The sequence below is a fragment of the Pan troglodytes genome, chromosome 20, assembly GCF_028858775.2.
Source record: "Pan troglodytes isolate AG18354 chromosome 20, NHGRI_mPanTro3-v2.0_pri, whole genome shotgun sequence".
NCBI lineage: Eukaryota > Metazoa > Chordata > Mammalia > Primates > Hominidae > Pan > Pan troglodytes.
Genome location: NC_072418.2, coordinates 9,872,250 through 9,885,949, shown reverse-complemented (window position 1 = coordinate 9,885,949; position 13,700 = coordinate 9,872,250). Strand labels below are relative to the sequence as shown.

The 13,700-nt window shown below is 57.6% G+C and overlaps 1 protein-coding gene across 14 annotated transcripts in view; it reads right to left on the bottom strand.

Annotated features, from left to right (window-relative positions):
* Positions 1–1,308: 1,308 nt before the first annotated feature.
* Positions 1,309–13,700, bottom strand: part of ARHGEF18 (Rho/Rac guanine nucleotide exchange factor 18) — a 131,491-nt gene continuing 119,099 nt past the window's right edge. For 6 of the 14 annotated variants that reach the window (XM_063800470.1, XM_016934859.4, XM_016934860.4 and 3 more), the window contains 9 exons: positions 11,382–11,564; positions 9,768–9,905; positions 9,048–9,178; positions 6,767–6,823; positions 6,623–6,670; positions 6,057–6,527; positions 4,663–4,969; positions 3,765–3,890; positions 1,309–3,668 (listed from right to left, as the gene is read on the bottom strand). In XM_063800470.1, the coding sequence (XP_063656540.1) occupies positions 3,496–3,668; positions 3,765–3,890; positions 4,663–4,969; positions 6,057–6,527; positions 6,623–6,670; positions 6,767–6,823; positions 9,048–9,178; positions 9,768–9,905; positions 11,382–11,564 (1,634 nt within the window). In that variant the 3' untranslated portion in view covers positions 1,309–3,495. Of the gene's footprint in view, positions 3,692–3,764; positions 3,891–4,662; positions 4,970–6,056; positions 6,528–6,622; positions 6,671–6,766; positions 6,824–9,047; positions 9,179–9,767; positions 9,906–11,381; positions 11,565–13,700 lie in introns of all 14 variants that reach the window. The other 8 variants (XM_063800471.1, XM_063800472.1, XM_016934856.3 and 5 more) reach the window with 3 other exon arrangements.

Sequence of the window (13,700 nt, the reverse complement as noted above, 5' to 3'; positions counted from 1 at the left end):
TGTCTAGGCTGAGTGCAGTGGCGCAATCTCGGCTCACCGCAAGCTCCGCCTCCTGGGTTCACGCCATTCTCCTGCTTCAGCCTCCCGAGTAGCTGGGACTACAGGCGCCCGCCACCACGCCCAGCTGATTTTTGTATTTTTAGTTGAGACGGGGTTTCACCTTGTTAGCCAGGATGGTCTCGATCTCCTGACCTCGTGATCTGCCCACCTTGGCTTCCCAAAGTGCTGGGATTACAGGCGTGAGCCACCGCGCCCGGCCAACCTGGCTAATTTTTAAATTTTTTTGTGAAGGGGTTTCACTATGTTGCCCAGGCTGGTCTTGAACTCCTGGGCTCAAGCGATCCTCCTGCCTCAGCCCCCACCTCCCCAAAATGCTGGGATTACAGGGATGAGCCACTGTGCCCGGCCCTCCTTTTACTTTTTTAATATGGCTACTAAAAATGAAAAATTCCACACGTGGCCTGCATCATCTTCCTGGTGGACAGTGCTGCCTGAGAGTTCCCTTTTTGCGCTTCCTAGTGACCTAGTGATCGACTTTACACCTAGTCCCCTCGTGATGGGAAACCCTCTGTTGAAACAGCAGGGTCCTCGCCTCACTGGACTGGGACTCAGACCAGGTGGAAATGATGATTTCACACTCACGGCCAAGCTGCCTCTCACCCCAGATGGACGAAGTGAAAGTTCCAGCCTTTGCGGTTATTGTGGATTAAAAGCAAAAAGATTTTTCTGGAGGCGCCACCAAAGCCTGAAGTGTACCCGGTGGGCAGGACCCTCCACAGGCACCTCCACGCCCCACTCCTGCCCTGTGCCCGTAATCCCAGCACTTTGGGAGGCTGAGGCGGGCAGATCACTTGAGGTCAGGAGTTCGAGACCAGCCTCGCCAACATGGTGAAACCCTGTGTCTACTAAAAAAATACAAAAATTAGCCGGGCGTGGTGGTGGGCACCTGTAATCCCAGCTACTCCGGAGGCTGAGGCAGGAGAAGTGCTTGAACCCGGGAGGCAGAGGTTGCAGTGAGCTGAGATCCTGCCACTGGTCTCCGGCCTGGGCAACAGAGCAAGACTCTGTCTCAAAAAAACAAACCAAAATAAAACAGAAACAAAAACAAAAACAAAACCCCCAACAACTCCTGGGGACTGGACCTGAAGGGGTCTTCAGAGCGTTAAGCAGGACACGGAGGGCAGGGGGGCGAGCTGAGGGGCAGGAGCCATGGGGAGCCCCCACCAGAACCTGCTACTCCTGCAGCAACGTTTGGGCAGAAGAAAATCCTCAAACAAAACCTCCAAGAACGTGCACGCCAGTCACCGCTCATCTTGGACACGTTTATTGCTAGAATCAGGTCTTAAGTTCTAAAGCGGGTCAGAAATATCCCGCAGTGAGGAAATGTTGTAATCATTGTAAAAATAATTAGCAGGTGACTAAGATCATGACCACAACTGACAAAGACGTGTGCAGATCCCATGAAAATATGAACATTTGCTCGACTGTCAACTTTACAAATAAAATCGGGCTCCACCCCAGGAGTGGCCGAGGGGCACTGGCGAGGGAAGGGCTGTTGGCGCTGCCGCCCGATGCCTGGCACGACTGAGACCCCTCTGCCACATGGCGGGGACGCGGGGTTCCCACCGCGTGGCCGAGCAGAAATTCCTTGAACTTCTCCCCCATCCAAGGAATTGTGGCATCTCGGGGGCTGGACCGGCACATGCCGGCTCAGGAGGGTGCCAGGGTCTGGGAATGTTCTCGTCACAACAGAACAGGAATGTACAGTCAGCTTCTGTAAAGTGCTCCCATACTCAGTACAAAAATACAAAACACTGATGATAAACATGGCACACATGGGATCTGACGGGGTGCGGACAGCGTTGCTGATGGCCAGGGACCGGGCTGGGCAGAGTTGAGGTCGTCGGAGGGGCCAGGAGCCTGGGGACACCTGGCCACTCACTGTGTTCTCAGGACCTTGTCACCAATGGGCTGTATGGCTGTGGGGCTCTGGTTCCCGGTTGGCACCAGCTCCTGCCCCGCCCCCTCCTGAGCCCACAGCACCCAGTGGGCGCCTCTGCCCAGGGGAGCACTTCCTGATGGAGTTTCCCCTCCCCTGTGCCCGTCTGTCCCCAAGTGGCGGGAATGTCCCTGTTCACTGTATGCAGCGTCACAGGAGTGCCTCTGCCAACACAGTGGGAGAAGGGCTGAATCCCCCCAGGATCTGCAGTTCCCAGGACCCTGGGTTCGGGAGAAGGACTTGGCCCTGGCAGGGGCTCACATGTACCCCACTGGGAACAAGGACGATCAGCCAGGACCCAGTCCTGCCACCAATGCTTGGGGTACAGAACAAGGCTTGACATGGGCCCTTTCTCCACCGGAGCCGGATCATGGATGGATCTCACCACCCTGGGATGTCCCAGCACCTTTGACGCTGCCCAACACCTCCTTCCTCCACCCCTCCAGGGGACGGACCGTGAGCTGCAACAACTCACTACAAGCGAGGGGCCCGCACAGCGGCCACTTGTCCACTTGCTGCAACGTCTCTAGGTGCTTCCTCTGCATGCCCTGGGACATGGCGCTCTCGACAGTCTGTGATGTGCCAGCCCCCACCTGGAAGGTGGGACGCCAGCCCTGGGAGCTCATTTCCCGGGGGCTGAGGACCCTGTGCCCAGGGTGTGTACCCGCCCTGGCTGAAGCTAGAGGCCCGCTCCCCCAGACAGGCTGAGCGTGTGAACAGCAACGGTTGCCCTTGGGAAGCAGAGTTTGGGAAACAGCTGGTTTCAAAACCAATGCCAAGTAAAAAGGGGCAAAGGTCAGCCCCTTTCACGATGGGCTTCCAAACCCACAGAACCTGACTGGAGGGCCACTGATGTTCCCTCAGTGGGCCCTGCCCCGTGGCCCTCTCTGCCCATGCCCCCGTGCCTCGCTCATTCCCTGGCCCTGAGGTTCACGGTGAACCTGCGTGGGGCTCTGTTTGGGAAGTGGATTTTGCCTGATTCTGGGGACAGATGCTGCCGACGCCACCTGGCCCCTCCTGGTGCCCTAACCCTTGGCTCCACTGTCGCGCGGCGGTGGTGGAGCGTGGCCCCGGCCGGCAGCTCCTTCTCAAAGCAAGGTCTGTCCTGTCCTCAGCTCCGTGCAGAGCCGGCACCATTCCTCACTGCCTCGGAAAAACAGCTCGGAGTTGATCTCCCTGCCACCCGGATGGGGTGCTATGATTTCAGACAGCTCCCTGGTTTAGTTCTGGCTCAACTTTCCATTAAAAACTTTCCTTTTTGAGAAAAAAAAAAAAAGAGAGATTCAGAAAGTGACCCCGGCACCACCGCTAACCCTACAGAAACAGCTGCGAGGCCCAGAGCACCGACAGGCCGGCCCCTGCCAGGCGGTCATCGGTGGTTTGCTAGGGAAGAGGAGGGGACAGCTGGGTGGGCATGGTGACCCCATGGGGGTCCCCAGAGAGCAGGAAGGGTGAGCAGGGCTGGGAGGGGCCTTGCACCTTGAGTCGCGGCCCTTTCAGAAGAAGATGATGTCGTCTTTGCTGGCGTCCTCCTTGGCGCTGAGTGGCGTGGCCGGCAGTGGCGAGGGGGCTGGCGGCCCGGGCAGGAGGGCTGTGCCCCCGGCCTTGAGAGAGAAGCCCTCGGAGGGGCTGTCAGCTGGTGGTGGGCTTGGGGCGGGGAAGCCAGGGTCTGGAACAGAGAGAGGGTTCAGACTGAGCAGTCGCCGGGTGGTGCCGCAGCCCCGCTGCCCTGGGACTGGGCTCGTGTCAGGGGGTGGGGGCTCACCTGGTGGGGGCGCAGGGCTGTGTCTGCCGGGCAGGATAGGGCTCAGTGAGCGGCGGTTCCGTGAGGTGCTCTCATCTTTCCCCATGAGCTTGTTGAGCAGCAGCTGCTGCTTCAGGTCGAAGGACGCTGGAAGAGAGAAGGTATTTGGGCCAGCTCCAGGCTGGCCAGCTGTCCCCACCCGCCAGGGCAGCCTCCGAGGGCAGAGGGGCCTGGCCACCCCCACCTGACACTTCCCACGGGCGGCCTGGATCCCGTGACCTGAGCTGCTCAGATGCCGAGCCCCAGAATCAGGGAGAACGGCCCCAACCTCGCTGCGGAAGGACCTGCAGAGTCACCCGGCATCTGGAGAGGAGGCTGAGCCTCCTGTGGAAATAGCACAGGCCCTAGTGACCACAGGACACACCCTTCATCTTCAGAGAACATCCCAGAACATCCCTGGTTGTCCCCCAGGGAGGTGTCCCCCAGAGGAGCTCCTGGGCATCCTCCGTGGAAACACCGGGGCTGCTCTGGGCTCCGTGTCCCGCTCTGTGGAACGGCTCTGTGGAACCGGGACAATGAGCAGAGGCGCCTGCACCTGTCCCTGTCCCGGCTGTGCTGATCCCACGTGGCCAGGGATCTCTGCCTTCTTGCCCGTGTCCCTTTCTAAGGCTCCTGGTCCCCATCCCACTGTTTTGAGGGTTGAGGTGGGGAAGACACAGGGTGGATCATCTCAGTTTTGGGCCTGGAGACCAAACACGGCCCTGTGTGGGGTGGCCTCAGCCACGATGCCAGCTGTGCCTTCTGGTTTTCCTCTCCAGAGGATGGCACAGGTGTCCCGAATTTCCTGGCTCCCAGCGAGCCGCTAGAGCCTGACCAGTTGCACCTTCCAGGCCCAGGCGAAGGGGCGGGGCCGGCTCACCTGAGCTCTCCCAGCGCTGAGAGCCCCTGCTCTTGCCGCCCTTGTCCTTGCCACCCTTGGTGGAGGCCGCCAGCTTGGTGGGGATCTGCTGCTGCACGGCCGCCTGCCTCTGGAACTGGTTGGTGGCGCTGAGCAGCTGGATGGGCACATCGCTCTTGGCCAGCCGGCTCTCGGTGGGGGCGCTGTCCCGGCGAGCCACCTCGGGGCGCTCTGCGTACTCTGGCCCCACGCCGGACGGCAGCATGCTCACCCGAGGGCCCTCCAGCCCTTCCCCGTTGAAGCTGGGAGGGTGGCTTGGGGGCTGGGCCTGAGGGGACAACAGCAGATACATCCAATGTGAGGTTCCTGCTGTGCGGCCTCTGGAGAGCCCCCGAGGGTCCTGCACAGGAGACCCTTGACCTCTCCTGTTCTGGACAGAGCCAGGTGCAGCCTGAAGGAGCTGCTGGTCATTGCCCATCCCCAACCCCTGCTAAATGTGCAGACTTGTGGTGGCACTCAGTGGCACCCATACTGTCACACACTCATATACAAACATCTCACACATCTGTGTCCACATCTGTTCACAGAACCCATGGTTTATAGATTTGTTTTCAGAGACACAGTCTTGCTCTGTCACCCAGGCTAGAGTGCAGTGGCACAATCATAGCTCTTGAGCCTCTTGGGCTCAAATGATCCCCCTGCCTCAGCCTCCCAAGTAGTTGGGATTACAGGTATGTGCCACCACGCCCTGCTAATTTTTGTATTTTTTTTTTTAGAGACGAGGTCTCACTACGTGGCCCAGGCTGGTCTCAAATACCTAGCCTCAAGCAATCCTCCGGCCTCAGCCTCCCGAGTAGCTAGGGTGCACACCATGGCACCCAGCTTCATTTTTTTTTTGAGACGGGGTCTCACTCTGTTGCCCAGGCTGGAGTGCAGTGGCGTGATCACGGCTCATGGCAGCCTCATTCTCCCGGGCTCAAGTGATCCTCCCACCTCAGCATTCCAAGTAGCGGGGACCACAGGTGCATGCCACCATGCCTAGCTCATTTTTGTATTTTTTTGTAGAGATGGAGTTTCGCCATGTTACCCAGGCTGGCCTGGAACTCCTGCGCTCAAGCAATCCGCCTGCCTCCACCGTCCAAAGTGCTGGGATTACAGGAGTGCATTTTTTTAAAAGAAGTTTCTAACATTTATGGCATGTTTTGAGCAACAGCGTCCTGTTAAGCATTTAGCCAGCTCTGAGAAAGGTTCTGCACTGCGGCATGAGCTGTTAATGCAAGGGTATCTTGTGCCGTTTGCTCTTACACTCCTGCACGCATGCACCCGCGAACCCTGTGTCACCTGCATGCACTCGTGCAAATGCACGTGCAAACCGGTCACCCCCAACCTGCGCACACTGGCTGCTGCGCGCTCACCTCGGCCAGTGTGTCGGGTGGCAGCGCGCCTGGCGCGGTGTTCTGCTTCTTGAGGCGGCGCAGCAGCTCCAGGCGCTCCCGCTCACGCTCCACGGCACGCTGGGCCTCGCGCAGCCGCTCCAGGTCGTGCTGGTAGGCCTGGCGCTGGCGCTCCAGCTCGGCCCGCTCCTGCTCCAGCCGCTCGCGTAGCTGCCGCGCCTCGCCCTCACGCTCCTGCAGCCGCGCGCCCGCAAGCTCCAGCTCTTGGTGCTGCCACTGGCGCTCGCGCTCCCAGCGCTGCTGCTCCTGCCGCAGCTGGCTCTGCAGCTTCTCCAGGGCCGCGCGCTCCTCCCGCTGCTTCTCGAAGTTGCGTTGCCGCTCCTGCTCCAGCAGCAGGTTCCCACGCGTCGACTGCAGCCGGAACTGCTTCTCCCGCTCCTGGATGGCAGCCCGCTGCGTCTCCACATAGCTGTCCTGGTGGGCGATTACCGCCTGCGGAGGGCCAGGGCCAGGCGAGTGAGAGCCGCACCTGCACCCCAGCCAACCAGGAAAGGGCACGCGTGGCCGGCCCCACCCCGCCCCTGTACCTGAAGGTTCAGGAGCAGCTGGGACAGTGTCTGGATCCGCTGGACAAGCTGCGGAGAGGAGAGGGAGATTGATGCTAGTTATCGGGCTGAGGCCACACGCGCGTGCACAAGGCCCTGGGGAGATGGAGACCCGTGGGCGCCTACCTCCGACTCCAGGACGGTGGACAGACGGGGATCGGATTCCGTGCCTGGCGCCTCCACCTGGGAAGAGGACACCGTCAAACCAGAGAGAGCGGCTCAAGACCCATCCGACTAGACTCAAGCCTGCTTCTTCTTCTTCATCTTCTTTTTTTTTTTTTTTTAACTTTTTTTTTTTTTTTTTTTTGAGACGGAATTCTGCTCTTGTTGCCCAAGCTGGAGTGCAGTGGCGCGATCTCGGCTCACTGCACCCTCCACCTCCCGGGTTCAAGCAATTCTTCTGCCTCAACCTCCCGAGTAATTGGGATTATAGGCTCGAGCCTCCACGCCTGGCTAATTTTGTGTATTTTTAGTAGAAACGGAGTTTCACCATGTTGGCCAGGCTGGTCTCAAACTCCTGACCTCAGGTGATCCGCCCGCCTCGGCCTCCCAAAGTGCTGGGATTACAGGCATGAGCCACCATGCCTGGCTTCTTTTTTTTTTTGAGACAGGGCCTTGCTCTAGAGTGTAGTGGCCTGATCCTCCCACCTCGGCCTCCTGAGTAGCTGGGACTACAGGTGTGCACCACCAGGATCAGCTATTTTTAATTTTTTTTTTTTTTTTGAGATGGAGTTTTGCTCATTGCCCAGGCTGGAGTGCAATGGCACGATCTCAGCTCACTGAAACCACCACCTTCCTGGTTCAAGTGATTCTCCTGCCTCAGCCTCCCAAATAGCTGGGATTACTCGAATGTGCCACCACGCCCGGCTAATTTTGTATATTTGGTAGAGGCGGGGTTTCACCATGTTGGTCAGGCTGGTCTCGAATTCCTGACCTCAGGTGATCCACCTGCCTTGGCTTCCCAAAGTGCTGGGATTACAGGCGTGAGCCACCACACCCAGCAGCTATTTTTAACTTTTTTGAAACAAAGTCTTGCTTGGTCACCCAGGCTAGAGTGCAGTGGTGCAATCTCGGCTCACTGCAACCTCCACCTCCTAGGTTCAAGCGATTCTCCTGCCTCAGCCTCCTGAGTAGCTGGGATTACAGGTATCCACCACCACGTCCAGCTAATTTTTATATTTTTAGTAGAGACAGGGTTTCACCATGTTAGCCAGGCTGGTCTCAAACCCTGGACTCAAGTGATCACCCGAGTCGGCCTCCTGAAGTGCTGGGATTACAGGCATGAGCCACCGCACCCAGCCAAAGGATCAGCTATTTTAAAAATATTTTGTCGACATGTGGTCTTGCTATGTTGCCCAGGCTGGTCTCAAACTCATGGCCTCAAGTGATCCTCCCAAGGCCAGGCATGGCGGCCTTGCCTGTAATCCCAACACTTTGGGAGGCCAAGGCAGGAGGATTGCTTGAGCCCAGGAGTTGGAAACCAGCCTGGGCAACATAGTGAGACCCTGTATCTACCAAACATTTAAAAAATTAGTCAGGTGTGGGGGCGTGCACCTGTAGTCTCAGCTACTTGGGAGGCTGAGGTGGGAGGATTGCTTGAGCCTAGGAGTTAGAGGCTGTGTGAGCTGTGATCACGCCACTGCCCTCAAGCCTGGGTGACAGAGTGAGACCTTGTCTCCAAAAAAAAAAAAAAAAAAAAAAAAAGTGATCCTCCCACCCCGGTCTCCCAAAACACTGGGATTATGGGTGTGAGGCACTGCACCCGGCCCCTGCTTATTATTGAAAATACATCTCTTAGTGTGGATAACAGGAAGGACCCAGGACCGGGTCATGACTGGGAACACAGGCCCTGCTGGTCATCTGACTTGTACAAATCTGGGTGTTTGGAAAATGAGGGGCTGGGGCCTCCTGGGAGGTAGAGTGGGCTTGGCTATGAGGCCTGCGTGCCAGCAAGTCCAAGCCTCGGAGCTGATCAGAGGCAGCTGGCCTTGGCCTCTGACCCCCTAACCTGGGCAGGGCCGAGTAGGCACCTGGCTTTCTGATTCAAAGGCAAAGGAACAGCCGGGGAGATCTGGCATCTGGTAGGCACCACCACACCTGCCCCGGCTGAAAGCTGGTGGTCCCTGTAGGGGGTTCCTCGCCTGTTGATGAAGCCATGGTGAGTGCCCTGAGCCTGTCCCCTCCCCAGCCTTCCTCTTGGGGACCTCTTTGCTTTTCCCGGGAGGCTGCAGGAAGAAATCACCTGCCAGTGTGTTAATCTGGGCTGAGATACTGTTATTCACCACAAAACAAACAATGCTTGTCGATGCTAATAAGACTAAAACTGGACAACCCCAGCAGAAGCTGCTCACACACATGAATCCTTATGACGACTCAGACTGTACCAAGCAAATGGATATCCACGTACCACCTGCAGCGATTCCTCAGAGCTCCCAGGAATGTCACTGTCACTGAGCTTCAAGTCCGGGCTGTTTGGGGGGCCTCGCCAGTCTCGGGGCCTGGGATCAGTGCTGCTGACTTTCTTCTTGAAACTGCCATCTGAGAACCCCAAGCCAGGGGCGTGAGGATGCTGCCATCCCGTGGGGAGGGGGAAGCTTCCCAGTCCACCCCCAGCCCCTGCCCAGGTAGGAAACCCAGGCTGGTCCCGAATGGTGGCGTCTGCAGCACAGATGCCTGCTGGAGAGGGGCAGGCTGGTCTGGGTGCTGCTGTCACAACACAACCAATGATGTCTGGAGGGTTTCAGAAGGTTCCAGACAATCGGCTGGGCGCGGTGGCTCACACCTGCAATCCCAGCACTTTGGGAGGCTGAGGTGGGCGGATCACCTGAAGTCAGGAGTTTGAGACCAGCCTGACCAACATGGTGAAAACCCATTTCTACTAAAAATACAAAAAGTAGCCAGGCGTGGTGGCGTGTGCTTATAGTCCCAGCTACTTGGTAGGCTGAGGCAGGAGAATCACTTGAACCCAGGAGGCAGAGGTTGCAGAGAGCCGAGATTGCGCCACTGCACTCCAGCCTGGGTGACAGAGCAAGACTGTCTCAACAACAACAAAAGAAACCCCATACAAGTTAATGTGCATCCTGAGGGGCGGCCCTGGAGGCAGGAGGGGAGACGGCCCCGCTCTTACTCTTGGTGGGGCTGTTTGTGCAGTCGTAGCTCGCGAAGGTCTCAGCCCTCCTGGGCGGGCCTGTGGAGCTGCCTCCGTCTTCCACCTGGCCATTGGCGCTGCCCAGCCGCCTGCAGATCAGGCTCTGGATGCCCTCGACTGTGGAAGGAAGGGGACAGGAGGCACGGGTCGCCCTGTGGAAGTGTGCTGGGGGAATATGGAACGCTGGGGCAGCGAGACCGGGGTAGACGGAGGGACTCACTGGGGTGGTGATCGCCTGCCCCCCTCTGTCTGCCATGGGACTTCAGCCCCACTGTCCCTGTGCACACCCTTACTTCAGGTACGGCCACCAGGACAGGCCAATCTGCGTCTGAGTGAGAGGACAGGGCTGTGGGGCAGCCATGGGGAGGGCGGGTACAGGCTCCTGCAGCTCCTTCCACCAGGCCGCCCTGGGCCAGGGGCTGGCGAATGCTGGATGTGGCCCTGCCCAGGGCCAGCAGGAAACACTTGGTGTGTTATATGACAATGACCATACACTGATTGTGTGACAATGGCCATATGGGAGAGTGACTTTGTGGGGAAGGGCTGTCTACAGAAAGCCCTCTAGGACCAACAGGCTGTGGCCAGGCACAGAGGTGGGGAGAAGAACATTCCAGGCCAAGGTGCAGGATATGAGAATGTCCCCAGGGGGCCAAGAAGAATGGCCGCTGGAGCCGGGTGGAAGGATGTCAGTGGGCCTGGAGGGAGAAAGACTGACCCCCGTCTCTGCCTTCTTATTCTGCGGAAAGGCTCTGGAAGGCAGGGGCTGAGTCGGCTTCCCTCACTGTTGAAAGAGCAGATTGAGGCAGGGCGCGGTGGCTCACGCCTATAATCCCAGCACCTTGGGAGGCAGAGGAGGGTGGATCATCTGAGGTCAGGAGTTCGAGACCAGCCTGGCCAACATGGTGAAACCCCATCTCTACTAAAAATACAAAAATTAGCCGGGCGTGGTGGTGGGTGCCTGTAATCCCAGCTACCCAGGAGGCTGAGGCAGAATTACTTAAACCCAGGAGGTGGAGGTTGCAGTGAGCCGAGATCACGCCACTGCACTCCAGCCTGGGTGACAAAGCGAGACTCCATCTCAAAAAAAAAAAAAAAAAGAAAAAAAGAAAGAGCAGACTGGGCGCTGACTGCCTGCCCAAGCGGCCAGCCCAGGGGCCTGGCGGCTGTGTTAGAGCTGTGCGTGGGGACCCACTGAGGGAGTGTGCGTGTGTTTTTCTGGGGATATGACCAGGACCCACCTCCCAGGAAGAAGAGGAACCTCTGGTGGGTAGGGAACCAGTCTCAGTCAACTTCAGATCCTCCCCACGGCCCGGCTTAGAGCCTCTGCATGCAGGGAGCATCGGAGCGGTTGTTGAAGGGGGAGAAAGTGCTTTATGTCTGCAAGGAGGGGCTTGGCCCAGATTATGTCTAAGGTCCTTCTGGCTCTCACAGGCACCGGGGGACGGTCAGTGCTGCTCCTGGGCCCCCCCAGATAGAAGCCTGTCCTGGACAGGGTGCCGCGTCGGCCACAATGAGCCGTGAGCCTGGCCTGGGGTTCCCTGAGGAGCCCACCCAGGCAAGACTGCACCCTTGAGGTGTGGGCAGCCAACTTACTCTCGCTCATGGCCGACTTGAGAATTAGCTCCCCCTGCAGGGTCTCGGATGGGTCCCCTCCACGGAATAGGCCTCGGGGCTGGGGCAGGTCTTCGAGGCCGCCCATCTCAGCCATCTCCAGGTAGATCTGCTGTTTCTCTAGGAGGCTCTGTGCGATCAGCTGGTCTTTCATGCTCAACCGCTCTGCAGAGTGGTGGTGGAGGTGGCAGTCAGCCGGGTCGGCCTTCCCTGGAATCGTCTGAGCCCCGGGGACTGGCCTAAGGATGAGGACCCCCGCTGGCCCTGCCCTGAGGTAGGCTGCCCCCTTGTGTCCTGCATTCCTGGGAGGTAGGGGAGGGCATGGCCTTGTCCTCTGATTATTTTCCCCCTTGTTATAAAAATCAGGTTAGCTGTGGTGGCTCAGGCCTGCGATCCCAGTACTTAGGGAGGCCAAGGTAGGAGGACTCTTGCAGCCTGGAGTTCGAGACCAGCCTGGACAACATAATGAGACTCTGTCTCTACAAATAAAAAATTAGCTGGTTGTGGTGGGGCATGCCTGGGAAATGAGGCAGGAGGATCGCTTGAGCCCAGGAGTTCAAGGCTGCAGTGAGCTATGACTGCACTACTGTACTCCAGCCTGGCCAAGAAAGCAAGATCCTGTCTCTAAAAGAAATAAAATAAAATCAAACACAGTAGGGTGTGAGTGAGGACTGTGTCAGGCCCGTTTATTAGTCTGGGACCAACTTAGAGCCTTAGAAAACTAAATTTTCCGTCCTCCCTTTCTTTCTTTCCTTCCTTCTTCTTTTGAGACGGAGTCTCGCTCTGTCGCCCAGGCTGGAGTGCAGTGGCACAATCTCGGCTCACTGCAACCTCCACCTCCCGGGTTCAAGCGATTCTCCTGCCTCAGCCTCCCAAGTAGCTGGGACTATAGGCACGCACCACCATGCCTGGCTAATTTTTTGTATTTTTAGTAGAAACGGGGTTTTGCCATCTTGGCCAGGCTGGTCTCAAACTCCTGATCTCAAATGATCCACCTGCTTTGGCCTCCCAAAGTGCTGGGATTACAGGCGTGAGCCACCGCACCCAGCCTAATTTTTAAATTTTTTGTAGAGACAGGGTTTCGCCATGTTGTCCAGGCTGGTCTCAAACTGCTGGCTTCCAGTGATCCATCTGCCTCAGCCTCCCAAAGTGCAGGGATTACAGGCATGAGCCACCATACCAGGCCACTTACTGTTTTAGTATTATCCAATTTAGAAATGAATAATACAGGGCCGGGAGCGGTGGCTCACGCCTGTAATCCCAGCACTTTGGGAGGCCGAGGCAGGCAGATCACGAGGTCAAGAGATTGAGACCATCCTGGCCAACATGGTGAAACCCCATCTCTACTAAAAACACAAAAATTAGTGGGGCGTGGTGGCGGGTGCCTATAGTCCCAGCTACTTGGGAGGCTGAGGCAGGAGAATCTCTTGGACCTGATAGGCAGAGCTTGCAGTAAGCTGAGATCACGCCACTGCACTCCAGCCTGGTGACAGAGCGAGGCTCCGTTTAAAAAAAAAAAAATACAGACAGTGAAAGGGAAAAAGGGAGCTTGCTGCAGGCTACAGGGTACCAGGAATTGTTCTTGACAAAGTGCTCACTGAACGCGGATGAACCTTAACATCACACCCCAAGAGAAGCCAGACCCAAAAGGCCGCGCAGTGTGTGACTCCATTTATGTGGAATGTCCAGGACAGGCCAATCCACAGGGACAGGAAGTAGATTCCTATTGCCAGGGTTGGGGCGTGGGGTGGGGAGTGACTGTTAAGGGGGACGGGGCTTCTTTCTGGGGTGGTGGGATGTTCTAAAGTTAACATGATTCTGGCTGCATAATTGGAAATGCACTGAAATGCCACTGAACCCCACGCTTGGGAGGGTGAGTGGTGTGGTGTGTGAATTACATCTCAATAGTGTAATTAAACAGGGAGGAGGAAGCTCTGGAAGGAGGCTGTGGGGACCCTGTGCTATTCCTTCGTATGGGACTGGGATGCCCTGTTGAGCTCCTGGCTGCACGAGGATGGGGTGGTGGTGGCGTGTGTGGCTGTGCGGTCGGCTCTGGAAGGGGCTCAGGTCCCCTGGGCTCTCCTCCCTCCCTCTCCCACATACCCCCAAAGGGCTAAGTGACCTCTGGAGATCGCTATGTCATGGCACAGCCCCGTTCTAATGCTTCACAGAGCTGCAGGACATGGCACAGCCCACGGGAAAACACCGGGTCACCTGGGGGGCAGTTCACCCTCTGTGGCCAGTCCTGATGGAGGGCCCAGGGCTCACCACACAAGGGGTGTGCCCACACGCTGTCTCCCC